The sequence below is a fragment of the Poecile atricapillus genome, chromosome 4, assembly GCF_030490865.1.
Source record: "Poecile atricapillus isolate bPoeAtr1 chromosome 4, bPoeAtr1.hap1, whole genome shotgun sequence".
In the NCBI taxonomy this organism is placed as follows: Eukaryota; Metazoa; Chordata; class Aves; order Passeriformes; family Paridae; genus Poecile; species Poecile atricapillus.
In genome coordinates, this window is record NC_081252.1 from 65,524,569 (window position 1) to 65,537,986 (window position 13,418).

At 37.4% G+C, this 13,418-nt stretch overlaps 1 protein-coding gene across 5 annotated transcripts in view; it reads left to right on the top strand.

Annotated features, from left to right (window-relative positions):
- Positions 1-13,418, top strand: part of SORCS2 (sortilin related VPS10 domain containing receptor 2) — a 521,645-nt gene that overhangs the window by 480,605 nt on the left and 27,622 nt on the right. For all 5 annotated transcript variants that reach the window (XM_058838960.1, XM_058838962.1, XM_058838961.1 and 2 more), the window contains exons 15-20: positions 752-872; positions 2,143-2,276; positions 2,871-2,999; positions 4,741-4,912; positions 8,565-8,751; positions 12,619-12,752. In XM_058838960.1, coding sequence (XP_058694943.1) covers positions 752-872; positions 2,143-2,276; positions 2,871-2,999; positions 4,741-4,912; positions 8,565-8,751; positions 12,619-12,752 — 877 coding nt within the window. The remainder of the gene's footprint in view (positions 1-751; positions 873-2,142; positions 2,277-2,870; positions 3,000-4,740; positions 4,913-8,564; positions 8,752-12,618; positions 12,753-13,418) is intronic.

A 13,418-nucleotide genomic window follows, 5' to 3' on the forward strand; every position in this document is an offset into this window, starting at 1 on the left:
GATGTCATACTTACCCATTTTGTTTTGGAAATAAAGATTCTGACTTAGAAAATGTTGGTGGCTTTGAAAGTGTAGCTTGGTTTTTAAAGCAATGAGATTTCCTTTTTTTTTCTTTTTACCCCCCAAAAAAACTGTGCAGTTTGTGGCTGGTTTTTGTTATACATTGAATTAACTGAAATGAAGAAGAGACTCTGAGTTCTCCAGCACAATGTGAAGATGTAATGTATTCCTTAGAAATTAATGGTATCATGATACTGCTGTGATTTTAATAATAGCACATTTCTATCTGAAGACTGTAGAAATTAACACAAAATCCCACAACAAAAACAACTGAAGAGATTGCAAATCATAAGGAATGAGTGACAGAGCTGGAAACTGACTGGTGATCTGGAATTCTGCTCCCTGGTCTGAGCTTCCTGTCAAAATCTGAGAGTTCTGTCTGTTTCACATAGCAAGATAACAGACAAAAAATTTTGATTCCAAATTAGAAAATATGACTAAATTTCTGAATAGTTTGCTAGGGGAAAAAAAAACCCTTTAATATATGAGTTATATCTCTTCATTGTAAAATTTCATAAAATTGACAAATGTTTTCTAACTAGACTCGTACATTAAAGTGGAGGAAGAATTAACCTGGAACCTTTTAGCAGAGAACTATGACTGTGGACAGGATAACCTAGGACTGAAATTTTGAATCTCAGTTGTATGGTATTTCTTTGCAGTAAGAGTTTACCTTTGGTCTTTTGTTCAGAGTCTTTGGACATATCAGCTACCGTTCGGACTGGGAACTGGTGAAGGTGGACTTCAGACCATCCTTCCCCAGGGAGTGCACTGATGAAGACTATGAGTCTTGGGATCTCACAAATCTACAGGTATTCATGGTTTTGTGTTAAATGATAAAATGTTTCCGTAGCTTTCAGATTCATATAGAGTTATGTGCTGAGAAAATGTTTCCAAATTGATTTTGGATGCTACATGCCCAGCTTAGTCTTCTTATGCTGATTTCACAGGAGTTTAAAGTGGGAGAGGATTTTGTGTTCCCTTTGGATGTGTGATCTGTGTCCCAAAAAAGGAGGAAGTATATCTGGGGGGCTGCCATAATAATAGGTGGTCCTGCTGGATTGGGAAGCGTGTTCCATAAACTGAAGTGTGTAATATTGATTGAAACTATTTCAACATGCAGTCATGTTCTGCCAACTTCCCGACCACATACTGTATTCGGACATAAATTGCCATAAGTAAAGTCCATTCCAGAAGTAATTTAGGATCTCAGTGGACCAATCACATAATGGAGTCCAGTTGTTTTGGGCAATACCCTTTTTGCAGTAATGTACTAGGGCTGTGCTAATCCTGATGCTCTGGCCAAATCCACTTTTCAGAAGCTAAATTCTCTGTGCAACGTATTGATTAAAGAGACCAATATGAGTTGGGGTTTTTTATTAAATGCAATACATCACATTTATTCATAATCATTCTGATTATTTTGTCTGCTTCTTCCACCAGGGTTGGTTTATTTTTTGCAGTGTTACTTCAGCTTTCATTTTCTAGTTCTTATGCCTAATTTTACACCTCTTGTTTGGGACTGCTGTGTGTGAACAAAGAATGTTATGCAGATCTGAGCCTAAGGAGTAACAGTATCTTGGGATATTGGCATTGAAATGTCTTTCAGAAATTAGAAACTACTAAAGTGACTTTGACAGAGTACTTGCAGCTGCCCAGTTACCAGTGGAGTGTGTATGGAGGGAGTTGACTCCGTGTCCGCATGGTTGGTGCTTCAGGTGGACAGCCAACACAAGATATGGTGATTTAGAGAAATTCAGCTATCTGCAGCCAGATGAGATTTTAAAATTACCATTCAGAGCTTTGTACCACAGGTTGGGCAATCATGAAACATAAATTGCACTTGCATTTTCATGTGCATCTTCAGATTTATGCCCTGGAAATATAGCCTGTGTTGCAACTCTGCAATGACCTGTTGCAGTGGACAGCAGTGGAAGTGAGGCCTTTCTATATCTATACATCTGAGGATCAGAGGGTTGATAAAGTTTACAGTCTTGGCAGCAAGGGCAGCCTTTCTTAGGACAATACAAGGTTTGTGTGGTGGAGATTCTGTTGCAATAAGTCCAGTGCTTTGATATTCAGGGTGATCGTTGCATCATGGGCCAGCAGAGAAGCTTTCGGAAGAGGAAGATTTCATCATGGTGCATTAAAGGGAAAAGTTTTACATCAGCTCTCACATCCAAAGTTTGTGAATGTGTGAACACTGATTTCTTATGGTAAGTCTGACTGTGGGCCTTTTGACTTATTGCTAATAAATATTTACTTAGAGTTTGAGATAGGTTTATTTTCCTCCTTTTGCCCCAGTTCCTACATAGCCATGTATAAGCAAATAGGTAAGCTGTAATTGAATAACAGGTTTCTTTTACATTTGCATTTGTTTAAAAATGTTGCCATGTTTCAGTATTTGTTTCACCTGACTGAACAAATCCTGACATTCTTCTTATTGATCAAAACTTGAAAAATGGCCATTGAATTAATTCTAAAGGCAAGCAAGGCCTTTCTACTTTAAATAAATAAATAAAAAAAAAAAATGGTTGGTCTGAGTGTCAAAGGAAACCTTTAAAAAATCTTTTTTTACCAAGGGATGTAATTTTGCAGAACTGACAAAGTAATTGCAATCAGTTTTTCCCCCAAGTGTACCCAGTTCCCATTGAAATTAGAACAGAATTGGCTTCATCAACTTACATGTTCATCTAGTAGAATAACACTGAAAAAATATATTGACTTTGAAAAATGTAGTGTCATTCACCCCAAACTGGATTGCAGAGTGAACTGGGGATAGTAACAAGTTTGGTGTTGATGTTTTTCAGTGATTATGGGTTTGAGCGCTCTGCACCTCTGAAGTCGGAGTCAAGCAAATGCTTTGCTGACTTTTGGTTTAACCCAGAAGCGCCTCCTGAAGACTGTGTATTGGGGCAGGCATACACCAGCAGCACTGGGTAAGCTGATTTTGCATTTCACAGGCTTGATGAGGCTTCCAGAGAGGGGGAGAATATTTCAACCAGCAGCCTCAAATGTGGTTTGAAAGAAATTCACATTTAAATACTTAAATGGAGTCTACAGGAGGGCTGGAGAGGGACTTTAGACAAGGACATGTAGTGATATGACAAGGGGGAGATGGCCTTAAACTGAAGGAGGAAAGGTTTAGATTAGATATTAGGAAAAAATTCTGTGCTATGAGGGTGATGAGACACTGGCACAGGTTGCCCAGAGAAGCTGTGTATTCTTCATCTCTGGAAGTGCTGAAGTCCAGGTTGGATGGGGCTTTGAGAAACCTGATCTAGTGGAAGGTGTCCCTAGGCAAAGGGGATTGGAATGAGTTGATCTTTAAGGTCTCTTTAAACTCAAACCAGTCTATGATTCGATGAAATGTAAATAAGGCAAACTGTAAAAACTGGGGAATGGAAAAATTCTGATTCTGACTTAGGGCATAAGCAGAAGCTTCCTACAGACTAATGAAGGAAAAATATTGCTTTGCATGTTCACAGTAGTTAAAAAATCAATCCATTTGAAAAGAGGGGGAGCTGTCATTTCAGAATTTAAATTTTTTTAAAATTTTTTGTATCAATTATTGCACTTCTGATAGGAATGTTCATTCAGAACCTTTTCTTTTAGCTCATTTATTGGGTTCAGAGTAATTTTCAGTTTGGATCCAATGAATTTCTCTGAGGAACTGGCAACATCTCACAGAATTCCCAAGTTTCTCACTTCCATAAGGGTAAGGAGTTCTGTGGAGAATAGATCCTTTTCCTGACCATATGGGACACTCAGAATCAAAGGAAAGCTTTAGTAACTATAAACAATACTGCATAGAATATACACTACAATGCAGTCTGACGTCTGTGCTGAGAATAACTTGCAGCTGGCATCTATTCTGGCTTATCATAACACCATCACAGTCAGTTGTGGAGATGAGAACCAAATGCTGAAATGTCTAATCTGGCAATGGAGTCACAGTCCCTCTGTATATTTACCTTACTGAGGAAAATGCTGCCTTTTGGGTTGTGGCTGACAGCTGTGATATACAGAATGGGAATTCAAAAGAATGAAATATGACTCTGGTTTTAAAGGATGTTTAAAAATAACATACCTGTGTGAAAGTGATCTGTAAATAATTGCTGTACACATCCGACTATTTCATTATTAGCATTTTGAAAGTGTGAGTCTTTTCACTCTTTTATACGGTTATATTAAACTAATGCTTTAAGTGTTTTAAGAAATGAATGGATTTGAAAGCAGCAGTTAAGCAATTAGTTCTGGGTTAATGCAGAAGCTGTTTGGTGTAATTTCTTCCTGATCTCTGGGATTTGAACCAAGACCTCTAGAGCATTGAAGACTTGGATGCTAGAAAAGAGGATGGCAGAGAGGACAGCAGACTGTCTAGGTCCCCGAGGGCTAGTCAGGCATGTTTCTAAGTTGGGAAACACAGACTTCAAATGCATGCAAGTGAAATTCTCATCATGCTCCACACCCCCTTTCTTCAGCAGGTTTCCCCTAGTAAAGTCAGTGTCCCCAGTGAAAGTACTTGCATTGTGAGTTGGATTTGATCATTTACAGTCCTGTCTGTTTGTGATGCCAAGGAAAGTGCAGTAGCTACAATGACACATTCATTTGGTGCTTTTGCTGGCATTCTTTTGCTTATCTCCAATTCACTGTGTCCACTGTTTATTGTTTTTGCAGGTACAGGAAAGTTGTTTCTAATGTGTGTGAAGGTGGAGTAGACCTGCAGCAGAACTTAGCACACCATATGTGCCCATTGATTGCTCCCAAGGGACTTCAGATCAAAATCAGAGAAGAAAGTCTGGCTGTTAGGCCTGGGGAAGACATCACCTTCATTGTCCAACAAGAGCAGGTAGTAATGAACATTGGCTATATGGAAGTTGAATCCATGATTTTAGGGTTAGTTTCATTACTACCTGTTTTGCTGCTGAATGAAGATTATTTTGTGCTTCAGACAAACATTAACAGCTTTCTAAGTACTGAAACTTGATTTCAAGTGAATAAGACAAGCCAGTAAACTCGGTGAACCTCCAAATTCTACCCACAGAACAGGATTTATCTCCTCAGCACTGGTTTCTTGGAAAGTCAGAGCAACTGGATTACCAAAGTCTTCTTGGACTGAAAATTTCAACTGCTGTATCAGAGAAGAACAGAAATGCAGAGAACATTTAGCACTCAGGTTTAGGTGTTTTTGAGAATCAGATTTTCAGAAAGGAATGAGGCAAAGCTTTACAGAAATCAGCAAGTAGCTCAGAATAAAAGTATTTATTATATATTGGTTGTGTTGTCAAAGATGTGGGGTTTTTTTCTGTTTAGTGAGAAACAATGCCCTAAGGCCATGACCAACAGCAGCGAATAACTTTTGGATGAATTGTTTGCCATGGGTTTGTTTCTCATGATTGTTTTTTAGCATTAAGTTATAACTGCTCTGCTCAGGTTACCAGAGTATTGTAATCCTGGCTAACCCCACTGGTTTGCAAGAACTTGAAGAAAGTTCACACATTTTGGCAAACCTGTGCTATATAAATCGAGCACTTGGGATTTATTTCTGTAATAGAATCAAGAAGGTTACGTGCAGAACGCTGGGCTGCTTAATACTTCGCAGGCTTTGCGTCCCAGTGCGTGCAGTGCCCCAACAGTTTGTGTGGCAAGTTCTGCTGCCTTCTCTTTTTAGAGTTTGTTTGGAAATGTTTATTGTAAGCCTAGGGCATTTGGTTACAATTTGGACTCTAATGATTTTGATTGGCAGTTTGACTTTTTTCCTACTGAAGCTTTCATAAATCTCTGTGGCAATGTGAAAAACATGTAAAATTATTCACAAATCTTCAGAAGTAAGGAATCTTGAAGAGAATCCCTTGCTGTGTTTTTTGGTGAAGTCTTTGCTCCATGCATCAAAGAGGAAGATAGATTTAGGAGAAATGTAGCGGTTTGGTGCCCTCTATGGCTAAAAATAATATTTAAACTCCAATGTCCTTAGCATTGCTTAGGATTTAATCTGTATGACAAAGTCTAATGAGAATTTGTAACGATTACTGAATTCAAGAAACAGCTCTACTACAACAAACTAAAACATTCTTTCTCTGAAAGAGAAAGAACTACTTTCTCTGGTGAACAAAATTAATTTGCTAGTTTCTGTGAATGCATGTTGTTAGGTGCAGGAATACCAGAAATCAGAGGTTAAAGGAAGCAGGCTTCTGGTACATCTGGGCAGTTTGAAACTGTCTTTAGAAATAATAATAAGAAATAAATGCATCATCATTATCATAATTTTTCCTAAATTTTGTTGGCTGAATATATGAATAAATAATGTTATGACAATCTCTCCTAATTTTTATGAAAGTTGAAGGCCCAATTCCTTATAGATTTAGATACCTTTTCCCTTTGTCGTTGTTTTGCTATCTCTCCATTCTCTCTGTTTTCACTGGTCAGGACATAGAAAACAGTGTTTTGAAGGCAGCACTCTCATCTTTACACTAGGGAAGCCATTAGAATAAAATGTTAAGAGAACCTTCCTCTACTGTCTTTCAGTGCTGGTTTCTGTCTCACCTGGAAAAAATACATGCGTATACTTGTTAGCATAAGAAAGAGTGAACAAGCACTGCAGGCAAGCTGATGTCATCTAGAGATTCCACCTACTAACACATTGCTGGCAAGGAGATATCTCTTTTGCTTTAAACTTTAATAACATATTATCTCCTCTGCAAAATTCTGCTCTTTTGTTGTCAAAAGAAAGATGTTATTTGGGAAAAAAACTATTCACAGTGAAGAGGCTTTCACAGTCCTTTATGTGTCTTGAAATTTGTGCTTATGTATTTGATAATCCTACAGGTTCCTTATTATGGGTATTTTTTACATTATGAGCAATATCGTTTCATGTGGTAACACATGGAAGAAAATCATCCACACTGAAAAATAATAGAAGGAGAAAATTATAATATGTTTTCCTTCCTTTTGTAATGGCAGGGTACGTAGGTTCTAGGCATGATACCTCCTTTGATTTTCAAAGAATCATAGAAATATAGACTGACAGGCTGGAAGAGACCTCAGGGTTCATCTAATCCAACCTCTCTTGGAAAAAAACAGGGCTGGATAGGATGCCTGGCACCTGTCCTGCTAAATCTTGGAAGCATCCAACTCTGGGTAATTCACCACTTTCCTGGGGAGATTATTGCAATCATTGATTGTTGTCAAAATAAAAAGAATTACATTAGTGCTGCCTTTTAGGATTACATTTTGAAATAAAGCAATTTCAGACAGTGGCTTTTGGAGAAATGAAGTGATTTTTGAATCCTTTAATGTCAATCCTTTTCTGCTTTGATGGCCTTCCATGTTAATTGACCAGCATATGGGTGTATACACTCCTTTCCTAGAGGCAAGGAAGTTTTTGAAATCAATACTTGTGTTTTCACAACAAAGAGGCTTTTCCACAAAGCCTGGCTGGAGCAGGACTGCAGCCTGTCTGAACTGCACGGCTGTGATGGCCATGATCTCTGGCAAGCAAGCAGGAACATGCACAGTGCTGGAGATCAGGGAAGCAGGGCCTCTCGCTCAGACAGTGCTGCCAGTAGTATTGAGAAAATGTTGCTGCTCACAGCTAAAACGAATTATCCTTTGGCTGCATCCAGATCACCAGTCCATGTGGCACAGGCCTGATTTCTCTCTTGAGCAGCCATGCCATGACAACATGAGTGATGAGCATGTTTGTCCTCTGACAGTGGTATCAGTCTTGTGGTACTTTAGGCCTGAATTCAGGAACACAGTGTCACATAAAGGAGCACTTAGCAGAAGTATGATGAATTATAAATTCCATGAGATGTTTGACATGACAGAATTATTTGACTGGGCTTTTAAACCGTTTCCCAAACTCAGCTCAGTGATCTGCCTCATTAAGCATGCACCTAATTTTGCACTAGAGCATGTTAGTTCTTGGCATGCTGATAGCTCAGTGTAACACTCTACAACTCTATGTGAAGATTCCAGCTTGGGTCTTAAAGGCCACATGGCTGACACTAAGAAGGTGTGGCTGGAAGGTGCTGTGAAGAACATGTCAGCCAATTAATTTTACTTTATAATTGCAAAGGCTAGAAGCTCATGGGAGGATTTGTAAATTGCTAAAATAGCAATCTTCTGTTGCTTAGAATCACACGAGCATCTCTTTTGAACCTGGGGCTGCCCTGCACCATTATGTTACATAATGTCCATCTGCATTAAGAGAAGGGTGATGGTTTCTGTGCCATACAGCTTGGTTAGTGGTTTGGGGTATATAATTTTAAGGTAGCACCTTGCTCTGTAAACATGGTATTATCTCTATTAGTGCACAAAACATCTGTTGCACTAAGGTAATGGCCATGGCAATAGTGGTTTTACTGCAGCTGTTGCAATTGGGTCAAGATGTCTGGCTGGGGCTGAAAATACTATTGTGATTCCATAAAAGGGTATGAACATGTGTCCTGTCTATTTTGGTTGTGGCCATTTAAGATATTTTTGATGTATTTTCCTTTTAGGGTGATGTATTGAGTACCAAATACCAGGTAGATCTTGGAGACGGCTTTAAGGCGATATATGTGAACCTGACGATGACTGGAGAGCCCATCCGTCACCGCTACGAGAATCCTGGGATTTACCGTGTGTCGGTCAAGGCTGAGAATGTGGCTGGGCACGACGAGGCTGTGGTGTTCGTGCAAGTCAACTGTAAATCAGCTCTTTGGTTTTCTTACTTTCACCACTGCGTAAAAACCTCATGTCAGCTACAAAATAGTAAAGAAAATTACTAGTCACAATTCGGAGAAAACATATTTTTTTCAATGTCTTCATGCAGCCTTTCAATGTTGTGTTGGTAATGCAGAGGCTTGTAAACCTAATCCAGTAGGAGGTCAGAATCAGTTTTGTTTGGATTTGGCAGAAGGGTGGTTTATTAATCTTTTAAAAAACAAGCATCCTTCAGTATAAATTTCAGGTTTGATCCATCTTCCTGATTCAACACCCCTTGTCAGCCTTAGCAGCTAAAATTTAATACTTCAAACTATGTCTTTGTAAAGCTTCCAGGTGCAGTGTAAAGCAAGTTAACAGACATGTTGGGAAACATATGAGCTCTTGTATGATTTTAAAAAATAGTCAAAATCTCAGTGGTTCTAAATCTAGATTTTAGGTAGTTAATTCTCACAGAGTTTGAAATGGTGCTTGGCTATAACTTCATGTTTGTAGGCAGTATTACTTGACATATGCTTCTCTTCCTCTCCTTAATTAAGACTGAGAAAACCCGATCAAACAGATATAAAATAAAGAATAGCATGGCCCAGGGACTATCATGCACCATTGCAAACTTAATGTACCTCAGTCATCTCATAACTGAAATGAAGAAGAAAACTCGAAAGTGGAACTGATTTTTCCTCTTCCTTTGAGACTCAAGCCAACTATTGCCTGTTCTCAGAAGCTTCAAAAATTCAGAAACTAGTAACATCAAAGGAAAAGATATTCATCTTGCATTCTCCAGGTGTCTGTTTCCCTCTCTTGTGAGTGGTGTGTCTTCCATCCTAATCCCAAAGCAAGGGAAATCTCTGGAGCCATATACCAGCTTGTGCACAGAGCCATCTGCTTTATGTCAGCTTGTCTAGTGACTGCTGATATTTATGTATTTTGCTAGTCAGAGTTTCCAGTTCTTTGATTAACAGATGAATCCAAACACATTCATGCCAAAGACAAATCTCCTGTTAATATCAATCAGAAAGAATCAGAATCAAATTTTACACCTCAGTTTCATTATCTGTTGTGTTTGTTTTTTAAATCATTTGACAACTCCAGAGAGCTCAGATAAATTACTTTGGGCTTCACTGTTACTTTTAAGAAACTTCTAGGTGGTGAGAAGTGGAGTAGGCAAAGAAGTAGTAGATCTGTACAAGCAATGAACAGGAAAAACTCTGTGTGACATCCTTCTCTCCAAGAACTTCTAACCCTTCAGAGAATGACAGGCAGTAGCAAGCCCTGATGGAAAGCAGAAGACTTTCTCAAAGTGTGCTTTTAATATGGCCTGTGTTGGGATAAACAGTGAAACTAAAAGATGTTGATTTTCTTTTATGCAGCAGGTTTTAAAATTGGAGAAAACAGAATTATTTTAGACAAGTAAATGGTGCACTAGGGGGGACTTTGGTGCTGGAGTGCAGAGGCATCAGGGCACTGAGGCAGATGTGATCCCTTCCTGAGCCTGCCTTGCACAAACTAGCAGACTCATGGGAGTGTGTTACACAGCCTGCTTGAGAAAATGCTTTCCATGTGATTTGCTCTGTTTAATTTTTTTAGGTAAATTACAAGATTTGAGGAAATTAGTTGGCACTAATTAAACTGCAATTTCTACATTCTAGTGAAACACTAATAGCCATTAAGGGATATTTTTCACTGTGGAATACCATGAAACAGGAATCTCTTTCAGGAGTCAGCAGTCTCCTACTGATGTATTATTCTCAGGGAATTTTTTCAGAGGCAAATGGTGGAGGAAATATTTTTTCACTTCTGCCAAGTTGCTATGGGATACTCTGTAATGCAGGACAATTATAAGAATTTTGGCCTGTCATCCAAATCATGCTTTCTGATCCAGATTAAACAATCTACAACTTTGTAATGAACCGCAAGAGAAATTAGAAATTAGAATTAGAATAAATGTGAGTTAGCAAATGTAAAGGCCCAAGAACTCAGAATAAAAGAAACTGAAGAAGAACTAAATACATACATTAGTACATATGCTGCATACATTTTATTTTTTTATGGAACTATGACCATTATACTGTGGAACTTTGGACACTACTGAAATTTTAACTTAAATAGAAACCATATAACTTCAGTCTTAATTGTACACACTTAAGGGTGCTATGAAGCTTGTTCAAATGCATTATAGAATTGTGTGGCAGATTGTCGTGGTTTTGAAGCAGGAAGATTTGAAGTAATTATTTTCAGCTTTATTTATTTAATATATATTAAATACTTATTTAATATATAAATATATTTATTTAATATATAGAAACAGCAAAGTTGAAATTAGTCATCATTCAAGTACCAAAAAACTTGGCCTCTAAAAGAAAGTAATCTTCTTCAGGAACAAAACCATATCTCAAAGTGATCTGTTTCCTCAGTGAAAACACAAATTTATGGTGAAAGCAAAAAAGTTTCTCATATCCTTCCAGAAAGAAAATATATTTCTAGGAGAAACAATTTTAATGAAATTCTTAATATTTCTGAATTTTCTTCAGGACACCATCACCAAAGAAGCATTTTTACTCCTCTAGAAGCTACTGAAGAAATTATTTGTTAAAGCACCTTACATTTCTTTAATTCATGTAGGTGGTGAAAGAGTTATTGGAGAAAATGCAGAGTGAAGGTAGAGCCTTACATTTGGATGAAGCACCACACAGACCCAGTGAAGTGAGGTGGAAAAGGAGTTTGGACAAGTTGCTCTCAGAATTTCAGTCAGTTTAGTCAAAGTGAATTAGAAGTGAACAAGCAAGAACTTGACTCAGTTCAAGATACAAAATAAGATAAATAGTTTAGACCAGTGTTAATTACCTTTAAGTTTGCACTAAGATGAAAAACCTTTGAATGAGTTAAAAGATATTTAGAATGGAACAGAAATGGATGGGTTAGTATTCATTCTGTGTAATGAATGAATGTTGAGCTCTACAGTGGTTTCATATCCCAGGTAGTTGGTGCAAGTGGAGAAGTTAAGAAATTCTAGTTATCATGCTGTAGTGTTAAAAAGCTTTTACCTTCAGACACTCTGATGGAAATATACAGGGAAACCTCTGAGGGAAAGATTTTCTTTCAACACAGTTATTGTACTGTGAAACAGCACAACACTAATAAACACAACACTTACAAGCAGATAAAACTGTTGTAATGATGCATTTCTTTTAAACAAATAATAATGTTTATGGTTTTGGTAGTTCAGAAAGGAATAAACTTACTCTAAGGCACATTTTGTAGTCCAGTGGTTATCTATTTTGATTTGAAAATAAATGCTCCCCTGATCTATACATCTGTTTTAAAGCATGCATTAATGAGATTTTTTTGTGTGGTGTGAGCATAACAGCTGATATTTTATAATGAAAATGAGTAGTCAGCAGCATTCTTTTTCAGTTTTCTGCTTTTCCCTTAGCAATTTGAGATTTGTTAGATTTCTATTCATTTAATCTTTTGTTACTAAGTAAAAAAAAAAAAAAAAAAGCTGAGATTGCCTTTTCCACTTTTTAACTGGAGTATTTGCTTATGTGTTCTAGAATTGGACATGAATGAAAAGAATGGGCCTGAGAGAAATGTGTTTTGTTGATCTGGATTATTGCTTTAAGATTTTGTTTGAGGGGTCTTGGAGTGATCTGGGGGATGTTTTTTGGTTGAAATTAAGTCTTTCCAATTGTGTCCATAGCTTTCAACATGGATGTAAAAGAGGGAGGAAAGGAGGGAGGGAAAAATAAATTCAGGACACTATGGTTAACAAATGAGAGGCTTTTGGGGAAGGAAGTGTTAATAAATTGATGAATTCTTGTTCAGTGATATTTTTGGAACTTTGTTCAGCTCCTCTCCAGGCTTTAAATTTAGAAGTGGTTCCAGTCATTGGGAGAAACCAGGAGGTGAACCTGACAGCCATCATACTGCCTAGGAACCCTAATTTGACAGTTTTCTACTGGTGGATAGGAAACAGTCTTCAGGTACACAAATGGTTTTGACTGAGATTATTTCAATCTCTTTCCAATATAGGTTGTCCCTTTCTTTCCATTTCCAAACTGTTTTCTTTGGGGGGGGGGGAATAACAATTTATTCTACTTCATTACCTGTGGAAAAAAACAACTTCTAGATGGGGATGGATTTGGGATCATAACTGGTGAATGATGAAACTTGGATTTATGCAATTCCAAGCTAATAATGTGAGTGATGTAAATTAAAGTGCTGAACAAATATATATATACATATAGATTAATTTGGGGTTTTTTTTTTCATTATATAGACAAATATTTTCTGGGAGTCTTAAATAATTGTCATATCAAAAATAAATGTGCTATCCTAAAGTAAATCAAAACAACCTAGTGTAAATAATTTGGGGATTAAAGTCTATATAAACATGTTCTAGAGCATTAAATATCCAAGTATTTCTATTGGCAGTATTTGTTGTAAAGCTGGGTTAATTTCTTTTAAGGCAATTTTTTCGAAAACAGATAAGTAAAATATTTTCTTTATGAGGAAAAGTGTGACAGAGTTCAAATAAGTGCACTGAACTTTCTTCTTGTGAATGTGCTGTCGACCATAACCCCAGCCTGTATTTGTTCATCATTATTGACTTTGCCATTGCAAGAACAGGCACTGTGGGTCTTGTGAAG